General features: G+C 37.0%; 1 protein-coding gene across 1 annotated transcript in view; it reads right to left on the bottom strand.

Moving 5' to 3' along the window:
• Positions 1 to 970: 970 nt before the first annotated feature.
• Smp_127180 (hypothetical protein) overlaps positions 971 to 15,031 on the bottom strand; it is a gene marked incomplete at both ends in the record, with an annotated part of 36,691 nt that continues 22,630 nt past the window's right edge. The window contains 6 exons of the mRNA XM_018794861.1: positions 971 to 1,034; positions 4,512 to 4,616; positions 4,652 to 4,686; positions 4,727 to 4,891; positions 4,926 to 5,031; positions 14,786 to 14,977. Of these exons, the coding sequence (XP_018649231.1) occupies positions 971 to 1,034; positions 4,512 to 4,616; positions 4,652 to 4,686; positions 4,727 to 4,891; positions 4,926 to 5,031; positions 14,786 to 14,977 (667 nt within the window). The remainder of the gene's footprint in view (positions 1,035 to 4,511; positions 4,617 to 4,651; positions 4,687 to 4,726; positions 4,892 to 4,925; positions 5,032 to 14,785; positions 14,978 to 15,031) is intronic.

The following is a 15,031-nucleotide window of genomic DNA, read 5'->3' as shown; positions in this document are numbered from 1 at the left end:
ATGTAATATGTCCCACAAATGAAACTGACCCTAATCTGGTCATATTAAGGAAACTTTTTTCAATGATAAAAGTAAACCTAAAGTCCTAACTCTTAAAACAACTGTCAATTCCAACTCGTGCTTGGACAGAAAGAAAAAGAACATACAACTCGTGTTCCACCCTTTATCTGATTTGATGGAAATGTATTGGCGAACAGTTCATAACATCACCCGGATTACGTAAGGGAAACAACACAAATTAGTATAGACATGTTCCAACAAGTTGTAACTAATTCTTGGTAAATAAAAAATTCCATGTTGAGACAACTTCATAGAAAAACTATTAAAGATTACTACGCATGACTAATCGCCACATATCTCGACATACGATGTTAGCTGAATTAGAAGTAAACTTGAAGGAACAGAAACATGACATCAGTCTATGAAATTATTAACTATTAATCTGAGCCATGTTAATAAATGAGGATCATCTGGTTGGGGTCCTCGCAATAACTGCGATCAGTGATAAGAGAAAATGAGTGACATGACTCAGAATCGGTAGCAATGATGTAGATGTATTCACTTCTTGTTTTCTCTTACATTTTGAGTTCCTAAATTATTTTGTGCTTCTTACCTCAATAAATATTATTTTATGAGCCTAAATTTTTTCAGACAACACTGATGGTGCTACTACTTCTGTTACTTTGATGTTTATCTTAATAATTCTTTCACGTTGTATTGGAAACACCTATCACAGGATCCAGATTGTTTATGGTTGACTAAAAACTTGTAATTAGATAGAATTTGATCACACCTAAGTGATTAAGGATATTCTACTTAGGACACAGAGCTTACATGAATAACTTTCAAATAAACATTGAATATATTCATTTAACATGGAACAAAAATCCGCGATATTTATACTTACAATTATCAAAAAACTGTTTTTATTAGAGAACTTACTTAAGTTTCTTTCGGACTTTACGTTTCTTTACCGGTTGTTCACGCTCACCCAATGAGTTTTTCTCACATTTATAACTAAGATGTCCGAAAGACTACAAATTAGACATGGATTAAACTGCTTATGCATTATAGTACTATGTCATGTGATTCAAAATTACAGTCATAAATCCTAAAAGTATTAAGTTCTTTATTAAAATAGTGACACAGGATATCGATTGCATTCATATTAAATGAAGTATTAGCAATTACGCCTAGACAATATTGAAATAAAAGGTGAGGATAACTATTAGAACATAGCCTCATTGACGAGTTTCATTTTTATAGGTGGTATTCGTATCGGGTTAGCATAAGTTGTGGGATCATTGAAAGCAAGGGAGTATACGGAAGTTGTTTCGTCCAAATATGAAACTGCTTAACAGTGCATACCAACGATCACAACAAAAACAACTCAGGAACGATAGATCTTAAGATCACTGGGTTCAAATTTATTGGTCTATATTTTCAGCATCAGCCGATTCGTAGTATAGAGCAACAATCGCTCAAAGGCATTAGTAACAACTGTCGGATTGCCAAAATCGTATAAATTCACAAGTCAAGACTTAATACTGGCACTCCCAGTACGCACTAAATGAAGCTTCATTTGATTTGCAAAAAAAAATATCGCACTTAAATCGCATTATTAGTATTAATGTCTTCAACCAAACTTTTCAAAGATTTTTTCCCTTCAAGTTATATGTCTAATGTCCTCAATATTCATCCATGTCTATCTGAAAAGCATTCCCCTCTGGTTATTGGGACTGCGAAAGGTGGTATTGCTCTAGTTTCTAGCCACTTAATGGTCGGAAATGAGAAAAATGTGCAACGGGTAGTCACATAGAAGGACTTTGCTACCACAACAAACCTTCACCATATATTAATTATCAACTTTTACTGAGAATGAGTAGTTTTTAGGGTCAATAAAAATCTAATTTCAAATCCTTATGCAATTATGTATCTATTATTGTTAACGGACAAACTATCACACTGTATTTGGACACTATATCTAATGTTACGTTAGTTTCTCGTTCGGCCAAGTATCACTACAATAAACTGCGTAAATAATGCATCAAGTATCCTCATCCAAGTTGTCGGGATTATATAGTATATTACATTTAATGGTCTAATGATCACATCCAGATGCTACGTCACTAATTAATTTTCGACTTGTTAGGTCTTCATTAGTTAGCAGATTTGATTTGTAATCACCTTTCTCTCTCAATTGATTTTAAACATAAATATATCCAATGCACTTAAGTAGCTAACTTAAATGCTTAGTTTCCAGTCATTTTTAGTCAGCAGCCAAATTACTTCATTCGCGCTAATTATGAGATCGCGTCTAAATATTTGAGTGTGTTGATGGTGAGTTTACCATCCATATGTATGATTTGCAACTAGTCAGTCAGCTACAACGTAGGACCAAGCACATATATGCATCGGTTCAAGATGCCATACTTCATTGACAAAACAAGATGAACACCAAATTCACAGAAGCAGTTACTTCAATGGTAGTAATATTTTAAAAAAGATTGCATATAAGGATAGGATACAGGGAGGAAGAATTAGTTCGAAGAAAGAAAGATATGAAGTGATTTTAATTTCAAGGTTTAAGGGAAGACAAAGTGTGTATACACCTACGCCATTGTGGTCGATTCTGAGCCATGTCACCCAGAGTCTTCAGCCACTGGTTACGATGGTCGCACCGACCCCAACCAAGTAGTCTGCATCCACCAACATGGCTCAGGCTAGAAGTTAGTGACTTCAAAGACTGATGCCACGTTTTGGTTTATTTTATATTTATTTATTTAAACACATAAAAAGGAAGCACCAGATAAAGCGTCATGGTAATCGGTGTTTAGGTACACGTATCACGTGGCCCAAGCCACTAATGAAGTTTGCATCTAGTGGCTTGAAAACTATCAGATCCGCCTTGTCATGTTGACCGTATTCGGATGTAAAAATATTTAACAAAAGTGATGAAATGTAATAAGAAAATTATCACCTTTCCATTAACATATTTTGTGATTTGATACCCCTGTGTTCTTAGTACAGAAATGACTTCAATTAGGTATTTAATAGACCTGAGATATTTTCTTTATAAAACCATCCAATTCGTCTGCATTAAGAACAGTAAAATATATAACAGGGCTCATTAACGTCATTTATTCATTACTTATTTATTTCATGCGTACCACCATGAAAAATTCAGTTCGAAGAAATATGAATCTACAAAAACAGTGATTTGTGAGGAAATGCTAAGGGTTGCGAGTTACACTTAGTCTATAAATACTTATTCCGACTGAACATAAAGTGGCCAGTATTAAATGCTATAATGAAGTTTACGTAGCTAGTGTCTCTGATACTTCATTCAAAGCTTCAGTTCTTGAACTAAAAGTATGAACTCCTGGCAGCTTGAATGAAAGCCGTTTAAGTGCATCCTGAAACTGGAAAGTGGCTACGAAAACATCAAACGCAGCATGTGTTTTGAATTGTAATTTCTATAAAGCCCAATCAGAGCAGTAGACAACTATCCTTTTCACTCATTTTTATATAACACCTTTCACATATCCAATAAAGGTTTGACAATCTGAAGTATTTGTTTAGTGAGGTCAGATACGCAAGAGTAAATATAAGTGAACCTTTATTCGTCCTCATATAAATATATAGTTAATCCACGTCAGTAACCACATAAAATCTTGATACTCGGTTTTAAGGTACGGTGGAAATTCGGTTTTCAAACTGAAATAGGTATAGTGGAGTTGGAATCCTAGACTTATTAGTTTGTCTCAAGCATTATTCTATCAATATACTCATTTCGTTTAATCTAGCTAAACTCACATGCGATTTGCGGATTAATGTACTTCACCTCGAGTCAAAATGCTTAGATGATGTCTACTGATACTAAAAGGTTATTCAGGCAGATATAGATGGGGCGGGATACTAACCTAAAACATAGTGGTTAAAAGGAGTGTTTTAACCAATAATCTAACACTCCCCTTCTTATTTATACAATAGTTAACGATACTGGGCAAATTCAAAGTGGATAGGGTATGTTTAGAGCTGAAGTAATTATTGTGAGGTATCTAAAAAACTAAGCAATAAATGTATGAGTGACTAATTTATTTGAGCTTCAGATTTCAATTTTATTAGCTTCTTCCATGTTCAGAGAGTTATATTATGCACAGTGTATCAACTATGCTGTATTTAGGCTGAAGTTTACAAATTAGTTACCGACCGGAGTGTTCTGTATAGCAACAATTTCCTGACACTGACTTTATAAAAAACCCTGACGCCCCAAAACTCCACAAACATTGAAGGTTTAGAAACCGACTATTTATATAACTGCACACAACTTTAAAAGCTCATTTTTGCTTATACTACTGCACAGAATGAAGTTTACGGTAAAAACCACTTCGTGAATAAGTTTATTTTGCTAACAAACGCACTTCGTCGAAAGCGTAAGATTCAAAAACTCAACAGTGTCAGTAAATATCGGATTATTTTGTATACAAAAATGTACAAGATGGAATCACTATTTCCGACGTTTATATTTGGAGGTTTGTTTCTTTGAACGGCGAAAACGTTTTTTACTCCTCATGGGATTCATTTTGAGTGCTTTTTTAAGCGACATATGTGGCCTAAATAAAAATAGTCATCAAAAATAACAACATACTCTTCAGCAGAAATGATTGGATCAGAATTTCGTTCCTGAATAGGTTAGGAGTGAAACTGGATTATTCCAAAGTACCTTGCAAGCACCCATGAAATAATGGGAGTTACATAAATCTAATTCTTGAATAACGACACTATGGTCTCCAATAACCTGTTTGTCACTGGAAAGGATGTTTTCAACACAATCTAGAGACCCAGGCAACTGAATATTTTCAAGTTTTTGACGAGCAGCCTCTCTGTACTAATAGAGTAACAACGTGTGAATCACAACAAACTTTGTCCTTAACAGCCTTAATCTCATCTTTTAATTGTTTTTCTGCTGCTTTGCGTCCCCTTTCTTTACGTTCAAGCTTTCTTTTTCGAAATCCAGTAAGATATTCTCTGATAACTCGGAAGTGGGAAAATAAAGACTGTACTTTCTCTTTTCCTCGTCAAAAATAAGACTAAGCTTTGGCCTTTTCTTCATAATACTAACCAGGTTCTAATGCAATATGAACACCTAATTAACGATAAGTAAAATATGATACACTATCAAAGAGATTCGATAAAACGAGGAATTGTAATGCTTTATCTTTATTTGGTTAAAAGTCGTAACAAGTGTTAATTGAAGTCATTCGATGTTATTCCCTTACCATTTAAACTTGCATTGATCTGAACAGGTCAACTGTAAAATTCAATTTGTTTCATTGCAGTTTTATAAATATAGCTAATATTTGAAATACTACTCACTGCACTAAGCGCTATCCACTTAAGCTTAGAAGTTGATGTCTTGATTTTTATTTGAGAATCTCACATCATGGTAGATAAAAAAAATTACTTCTCAAATATGCACCATATCTGGATAAGGAAAAAAAGTGGATGCTGCCCGTAAATATAACTCAACACAATGACTCTAGACGGCAGCTAACAATAAGCTTGATTACTTCACGAACTGACGCCACACTTTAGTTTCGCCGCACCTAGCTTTTTCTCGATGTAATCTCACACTAATAAACATCACCCGTCGAGACCACTATAAGCAACAATGCAGGCATGTTCGGGATGCGATTCTCTCCCTCGAAGTGCAAAATGTTACTTCAGGATTGGGTTGCATCGACACCTGAACTAATGATAGGGAGTGAAGTAGTTGAACGTGTTGACAGCTTCACTTATCTTGGGAGTCTCACCAGCCCGTGTGGTCTGGTGTGTGACGAAATCTCAGCACGGATACAGAAGGCTCGTCTAGCTTTCGCCAACTTGCGCCATTTATGGCGTAGGAGAGATATCCATCTAGCAACAAAAGGACAGGTTTACTGTGCAGCAGTCCGTTCCGTCCTACTTTATGGCAGTGAAACATGGCCGATAAGAGTGAAGGATATTCGTAGGCTACTAGTATTCGATCATAGGTGTCTTCGACGCATTGCTCGTATATCCTGGGACCACCGGGTAAGTAATGCAGATGTTGGGAAACGGGTACTAGGTAAGGATGGCAAATCGATTGATGAAGTAGTGAAACTTCATCAGTTGAGATGGCCGGGACATGTGTTACGTATGCCCAACCACCGACTGCCCCGACGTGCAATGCTTTATGGTGTAGGAGCAGGTTGGAAGAAAGCTAGGGTCGGCTAGACCAAAACATGGCATAAATCCATGAAGTCGCTGATAAGTGGACTGGGCCATGTTGGTAGGTGTAGACTACCTGGTTGGGATTCGCGAGATAATAGCAATCGATGGTTAGAGACCTTGAATGACATGGCTCAAAATCGTTTGCAATGGCGAAGATGCATCCACTCTTTGTGTTCTACCAAATTCTAATCTTCTGAATTCTTCATGTCCCTATCCTTTTTCTCTTTCCAAATTTATTTCACTGTATTATACTCCTTCAATAACATTTTCAAACCCTAATCTTTCACATAATGCTTATACTCTTACTACTTCTACCACTATGGGATTTGAATCGACAACTGCATCTCTGTGCTAATGTGGTATGGCAACTCGAACTGATGTACGTACGTACGAAGTTCTACGTTGTAACTGACTGACTGACTCACCCGTCGAGATAGACAGTAGTAAGGCATACCTGACATATATCTTAAACACCTCAACCGATAAGGACTTGCAACTTCATCGACAGATCTTCCATCTTTGTCTAGTAACCGATGCTGAACCTCAACACTACTCAATCAATTGTTTCACGAGACACCTACAGCATACACGCGTCCATTTTTCATAGCCATTACAAATGTCGAGTGTACGGGGGAAATCTCCGATTCGACAGAAACAAATAGCAATGGACCCAAGATAGCTAATCGTGTCGGTCACTACATATTAACAGAGGAAATGAATCAGAAAGAAAAAACAAAGGAGCAAAGTTCATAATACCAATTCAAAAAGACCGAGTGAAGGAATAGAGATTAAGACAATCTACCTGTAATGCAGTGAAGTGAAAAACTTCAGAGGTTTCGCAACTTACGATCAGTCTCTACCTCAACGTATATAGTGTATTAGAAACAAGTAAAAAATGTCATGGTTTGGATTGAGGTGAAAATACATGATGGGCACATATGTACTACTCCGATTGATATTCAACCATACAAACTAGTTTTCAACAACAAACTGCGCAAACATTACTTAGCGCGGCACATTGAACTTTCGGTGGCCAACCATACCAGATTTTATGGGAACTCGACGAACAAAGCATATAATTTTTCTTACAAGACCAACCAACAAACCTGTAGCCAATAATCAAACACTTACGACAAACATTATGCAGGATCTCCCCCCCCCCGAAAAAACATTGTAGAGTCTAGGTATTCTTGGAAAGTAATCTAGGGTGCCACAATAAATATAACTTGTCAAAATTCAGAGTCAAATACAACTATGTCATCAGTGACGTCGATAAAAAGTGCAAATAAGGCTACCCTCAAGAATGTCACATGAAACAGATGACTTTTGCGACTGCCTAGTTTGAAGTTAGGATGGTACTAGGCGCGGCATTACACACAGACTCACCGCAAAACAGAATTAACCCGAACCTCATATCCTGAATCAAGAAGTGAATTCTAACAAAGACACCACATCTTCAAATACTACATTCTAGCACTATATTCCGAACTCTTTGTTTTGGTATTGAAACCTTAATACCGGTCTTAATTGCTTACAACTTCTAAACAGGCTGAGATATTTCATCACATATCAACCCAAACTATCCATCCCACAAATGAGTCGTGGTAGTCAGATAATAGGTTGTGAAACTGGTTTATCTGTCTCCTGTCTACTACAGCATGTTTAGGTCTTAAGAGAGTTCGAAAATGTGTTTAGGCTTGATCATCTTCTGCTTGTTCATTGTGACACCTACTTATGTAATCCTAAACCAACAACCAAATCGTCTAGGTAAATCCACGGGACAAGTGGCCAACTTTAAATGTGACCGCACTTTCTTTTCCACGACCTTGAACAATGTAAGCGACAGTGAGCATTCAAGATGTGAAGTCTTTCAGGTCGTTTGCACGCGTACATGCTGGCATTATTCCTAGATGTTTGCGTATTCAGATAGTCTTCTGACGTCTAAAAAGCACCAAAGCTGTTGCTAACAACATTAACTAAGTCCTTTTTCGTTTTTTAGTGTTGGTTGCTGCTACACATCATTTATTAAAAAAAATAATTTCACAAGAGGATGTTCAGCTGGTTAAGAAATAATTTACAGTTATATAGCCAACAGGATCCTATTCATTTATGGTCCGTACGATACATAGTTCTATTCAAAGTTAAAGTAATGACTGATAATCAGGTAATTCGGAACCGTTGTTGTCTACCATTATTCCTAACAGTGCCTTCAGCAATGTGGTTAATAAATTTGCCCAAAATAATCAATTGCTTTTTTGCCTTCTACTAGCGCAGTTCCGTTTGTCGCGTTTCTCGTTCGGCAAATACATCATCCGACCTGTTTGTGGCCTTTAGGCTCATCATGAGGAGCAGACGGTTTACGGGTTCGGCGGAGTTCGGAACATAGCTTAATGAATTCCAGTAGGTAGGAGCAACATATCCTTATATGTTTAACACTTCTCATACCCGCAATATACATATAAGAAGTTGCTCGTTACTGATACTTGATTCAAGTATACATTTGTTGTTCTCAAGTGTGAGTTCGACCGAAAAAGTAAATCACAAATGATAAGAGTAATTCATAAACCGTGAGGACTGTATATATGAGGCGACATTTTAGTCCTAAATCCGCGAAATCCCAGTCAATACTCCTGCGATCCACAACAGGATGAATACGTGATCCAGTCATTCCGGGTGATACATGGTCACCTGTAGCGGTAAATTAACCAACGAGTAAGTCTTCTACATGTGCTGCTGACGGCATTAGTTTTACCGAACTCACTTAACTGAGAGCGCTTGATCACGCATCCACACTAGGTCACGAGTGCGGATTATATTCCGAAGTGCGGTTCAGAAATATCCGTCTAATTAATGTTGATTTTAGTAGTAGGTTCCGGAGTTAATTTTGAATGCATACTTGATCAACTACAACGTGACAGTTTAATAACTATACCAGTGCAGTACGATAATATGTTAATCACATGACGTAGTCATTTAAACCACGCTCAACGTCTTTATAGGCGACTAATATGATAGCCCGACTCATAAACCTAAATACGTATATCAGTAACGACCATTAATAGATTAGTGGGAAATGTTAAGAGTGGTTTAAATAATTGTTAAATTCAAGTGGTAAATAGATAACATGACGTATATGTACGTTAGGACGCGCGTAAGTTGATGTGAAATTTGAAAATTGAAAAACCTGACAATGTACTTCGAAGTTTTAAACATGACTTATGTCAGCGAAAGTGCACCGTTCAACCCATCCCTTTCAACTACTCGACAGCTTAGAACAAACGACTTAAGAATCGCCTAAAGGTCGTACATAAATTATAATCTCATTCCGGAACTGTCTTTGATAACTATGGTTACATTGCCCTAGATAAACAATATATAGAAGCTGTCACTATGGATCCTACTCACAACACGAACAGCGAGAAATGAAGATGATCTTTGATCACTTTTACCGTGTTATTATTGGTTGTTTCAGTTAATGGTATCTGTTAACTTCGACAGCGATCATCCGATTTTATTTGAATGGAAATAGATAGAAAGAAGATACAACGCTATCTGCATACAAGGTCACTAGTTAATTTAGTAAACAGTATGTGTATTAAATGTCATTATAATTGCAGAGATATGGAAAAGTAGACCGGTATTTCTGTACGTAGGTAAAGTCATTCCATGTAAATAAGATTATTAAGCTGGGTATGTTAGTCGACAGACAATATGACAACAAGGGCACGTGTATTCAAGCACTTTGTCGACTTCATGATATTTATAAAAACAAGTTACTGATGGCAACCCATTCACATATATTTAAATATAGAGGATAAAGAAACGCTCATAGTGATAAGTCTTGCTAATTGAACGCTATATTCGGATCCTAAGCTAGTCTTGTACCCCCCAGCTAGAACTACACAACGGCTTGAACACGAGAGAAAAGGCACAAAATATCTGAATTTATATTTTCGCGATATTTCTAGCAAAACTTCTAATCGAACGCTGATTGGATAAAATGCTTGTCATGTCTATTGCGAGAACTTTTCAGGATCACCCCAACACATAGAATTAATATAAAATTTTGTTGTCTTCCATTTGTACATTGCTCTAAAATATACACTTATGTTTACAGCAATTTTCGGCTATGCTCATTGGTAAGCATCTGTAACATGCAAGGTCTCGGTTGAACATAAAGTTGATATATGGCATCAGTTTCAAATGGCAATATTTGCGATCGTGATCTATCTTAAACTTCTTTTTTTCATGTCGGTAGGTGGACATATACTCATGTATTCAGGTGACGAGTTCTATTCATTGATCGACCGATGTGTGGAATGATGGACGACTGACAAGTAACTTATTCTGGGCTTGTGAGCTTCGTTAAATTGTCTTCGTTATTACACTGTTTTGGAAAATAAGGTAAGTGAGGGTGTTTCGAAGCAGATTTATGATTAAATGAATTCAAAAAACTGTGATCAAGCCTCCAGTGGTCCTTCCGTGTGACAAAGTAAATCGACTATTTGTGCTCGCCTCTCGTCATACAGCAGCTTTTCGATTCCAGGAATCAATTTCGTTGAAGCTCTTTGAACTTCTACAACTTTATCCAGTTTTGGGCGGACAAATGACGTATAAAAAATCAAAAGTGATTTCTCATCGACATTGCTGAACCTTCTACAACATATATCTCAATGTTATTCACGTTTATGTAAATGTGATTTGATGGCAGTTATGAAGAATAATGCAATTCAAAATATTTATTGACTACTAAGAGGTCCTAGAATAATCATATTTCTGCAGATCGTATTGAAACTATGAACTACAGTTTCTTTCATATTCACCTTCTAAAAGTACTTATGATCACTCCCACGTGAGGAGTGCTACTTAACCGTTAGCTCTGAGAAAATAGGAAGATTTTCACTGATATGTTACACTGAAGAAGTCAACGTTCGAACTGCATACCTATTTTTCACAATGCATACGACTTTATTTGTGAACGACCATTTATTAACAAAAATCCCGATTCTCAACATTACTGACAAACTGCGCGTTCAAGCCAGTTACTTTAGTTGTGAAAGGCAGGTATATCCAGCTGACGAATGGGGCATAAACTTTTAAATAGACCACTGTTATTAGACACAAAGTAAGAGCTAAGACGGTTCATAATTGCGGAAATCACCAAAATAGAGAAATTAGGGCAGTAATCTGAAAAACATTGATTCAACGAAGGACATGATAACACGTTTCATGAGATCGAAACGGCATAATTCGCTTTTCTATCATGCCATTCAAAATAAATACAGAGAATGAATGAAGGTCAGGATGAGAACGTACTTTCAAACGCCAACATTGTGAGATCACATCCAGCAAGCGTTGAGAGACTCAAATGCATAATATTTGCATTAGATTTGTAGTGAAAATACCACAGGCATTTTAGATTGACAACACTTTACCAGCAACACCTTTTATAATTGAATCTCACCCACCCAGTGAAATCAAAAGCGAGGAGGTTGAAAGATGTATTTGATAGATTATCAATATATCGAGAAGTGACTGATCTAAACTGACTAGTAATCGCAGGAGAAAATGAGAACGCCGTTCCAACTCGTGATCTGGTGAGGATGCTTGACCGAGCACCATCAGATAGGTGAGCCCATTAAAACTAGTGTTGTCAGCATGCAATGTCGAACACTTAAAGAGCTATTGATTTAAGGGATTTATTTACCGCTACATTACGATGAGTGTGGTTAACGAATCATTGAGATTATTATTACACTACTGAAAATAATTCTCGCGATGATAAGCTTCTGTTAAGATGTTTTCACACCCCAAACTTTTTGAATTGAAACAGCTAAATGTTGAGAAAATCAACATCTTAACACTACACCAAAACTTTCACGACGCAACCAATGCTTATTCAAAGCGTACACCCAGTATTTGTCACATATATAATGCAACGTCTTCACTGAGAGCTTTATTGTTCGAGTACCCTCTACAGAATACATCGGAAGACAGACACCAAATTCAATGATGATAGTGTGACGAGATAATTTTTGCTTAAAGATAAAGGTGATTGGGCGCTCAACTTTTAAATGTCTAGTTAACGGAAGAGATGTATTATATAGCGTGTTGGAACTTCATCTGTTTTGTATGTTTGAGTATTCTCCTTCAGCTAGTGTATCCACAGTAAAAGTAACAAGGTTAACACAAGTGCAAGAAGCTTTTAAAAACTATTACTGTTTGTAAAATTTACCCCCACCGACACATTATTGCAACGTGGACCACGTAGTCAAAAAAGGCAAAGTATACAGTCATCTTCATTATCTGTCTTACAGGATAATAAAAAGATACAATATATATTGTGACAGTTCAACGTTATAATAAAGAAGTCTAGAAAATATTTCCGGAACAACGAGAGTAGTTAAAATATCAGGATATATTATCTGAACATCTGTGGAAACAGTAGTGATGTCTACCAATCAGCTCGCCTAGCTTCAAATACTATAAGGATTGCAGGTAGCTTAAAAGTTTATCCAATGATCATGAGCAGTGGTGGGTAGAAAAGGCAACGGCGATAGGCTATAGTAGACAACTAGTTAAACTTATCAAGGAAAAACGTATTACGCATCCAACTGTTGGTGAAACTATTTAGGAAAAAAGGATCATTATTTCCTCCCAACTCGAGACCCAGTCGATCGGTAGAACACTCAAGGGAACAGTCCAACTGGCTCACAGTCACACTTTAATTAATCACTATCTCGAAGCAATGAATAATGAGTCTTCCAATTCTCAGTGAGGTTGAAAATCCTATAGGCAATCTAAAGCAAGAAAGAGCATCATGGTCTGATGGACTAGCCCATGAGAGCTTCAAGCATGGTAGACTAGTATTACCGGTGAAGTAAGCAGTACTCGAGTTAGACACAACGTATTAGGTGAAGATGGCGAACTGATTGAAGTATGGAATCTTTGTTAGCTGAGTTTGTTCGGACATCTTACGTGTTTCCATCCATCGCCTTACTTGACGGGTGGTTACCCAGTGTTGGAAGCGGCCTAATCAAGGCATCAGTTTATTTAGTCTACGACAATTGTAAAGACCAATGCTAACAGATGCAGACTAGTTTGGGGTCTGGATCATAGTGACCAGTGGTTAGAGGTTTTGAGTGGGATGGCTCGGAAATTTATGCAATGGTGCAGGTGTACCGAGTCTACCTTTCTCCAGATCCTGATTTTCACTAATGTATGCTTTCGTGTGTCGTATCATGGATGCTTAGACCAGCCAAACACCAATCATGCTGCTAATACCTCTACTAAATAATGACTTGGCCTCGCTGTTTTATGAAGTATGGCATTTTATTCAAACACATAAATATTGGTACAAGGTAGCACCAGATACATATGCGCCATACAAATCTCATTCGATTTGCTTGAGTGCTGTGATACTGCCTAGGTTCCCAAACCCAAGCAGGTGGTTTCCTTAGGGGGCCACACCCGGAGCCTTTGGCCCAAAGATCTGATCCACAAGGTAATGGAGCATTGTAAGGAGATGTAGTCCTATGGTAGCCGGTGACCAGCGATTGGTTCATACGCCACTTGTTCCTTCAGGATACTGGAGCTCATGTGCACCATTGGTTTGGAGTCAGGGTTTTTCAACTCCCCTAGGTGGACTTGTCGTGTCCACCAACCCGGTTAAAGCGCCGGACATTCGCTTTTCGTCCTCTCAATTTCGTGAACAACACCCCCGCTACGAGAAGGCAGTGAGTAGGACTTGAACCTATATACATACGCAACCATATTTCACGTTATGTTTGACTATCTTGTTGAGGAACTGTTTAGTGTCATGAAATGCTTGCATCTTTAGTGAATATAGATATAGTATGCAGTGGGAAGAGTACATAGTCGCCTAATCCGAATTTCACTAGATTTGAATTACAAACAATGAAACCGTCTACTAATAGAGATGTCACAAAGGTTGATATGACAGAACTACAGTTAAAACGCCAACCTCATATCATGTATGACCTGTCACCAAAGAGCCAAGCACAGGCATGCACAACGAAGGCTTCACAAATATGGTACCACAGGTATACAACGGATCACACACAAGTATAAACGTCCGTATAGAATGTATAAAACTCTATAATACTTAACAAAAAGAAATAAGCTTTATGAAGTAAAATACGGTGTGCACTTTACCGATTACAACAGAATTTAGAAAATTTCAGATTCATATAAATTAAACACAGTACAACTACAGTGATCTACAACTTACAATTTTCCACACAATAAACCACCATTTACTTCAGATATTGGATTTTTATTAGCGTTTTAGAAAACAGTGCACAGTAATTCAAAAATGATTTAGTTTTTGATCAAATTTTAATTAATTACAAGTTCAACAGTAAAAATCAGCAAAAATTATTTTTTATCTGGATATAATATACAACTATGTACAAAGAGCAAAAAACCATAAAAGGCAGCTAGTGGTTGAGACGATTGCTGAAAATAATGATATGATCATCGTTTGGGTTTGTGTTTTGGATTTCTAGACCCTGATTCACGTTTAGAGTGCGTAACGTTCGGGTGAGTGGTTACAGAACCACGTGAGCTGCCTTTTGTAAGATGAGGAACAGAATCTTTACTTGCCAATTTTATAAGCGTATTTGGTGGTAATGGTTTTTGTGAACATTTCGGACAAAACCATTGAGGAACTTCAGGAGCCTTGGAAAGTCCTAAACATGTGCTTTAAGAAAAAAAACAAGAAAAAGGTAAACAGCAAATAAAAATATTGACTTTA

The sequence above is a fragment of the Schistosoma mansoni genome, chromosome 1 (assembly GCF_000237925.1).
Source record: "Schistosoma mansoni strain Puerto Rico chromosome 1, complete genome".
Taxonomy (NCBI): Eukaryota; Metazoa; Platyhelminthes; class Trematoda; order Strigeidida; family Schistosomatidae; genus Schistosoma; species Schistosoma mansoni.
The sequence above is the reverse complement of the archived record's forward strand: the minus strand, read 5'-3'. Positions and strand labels throughout refer to the sequence as shown.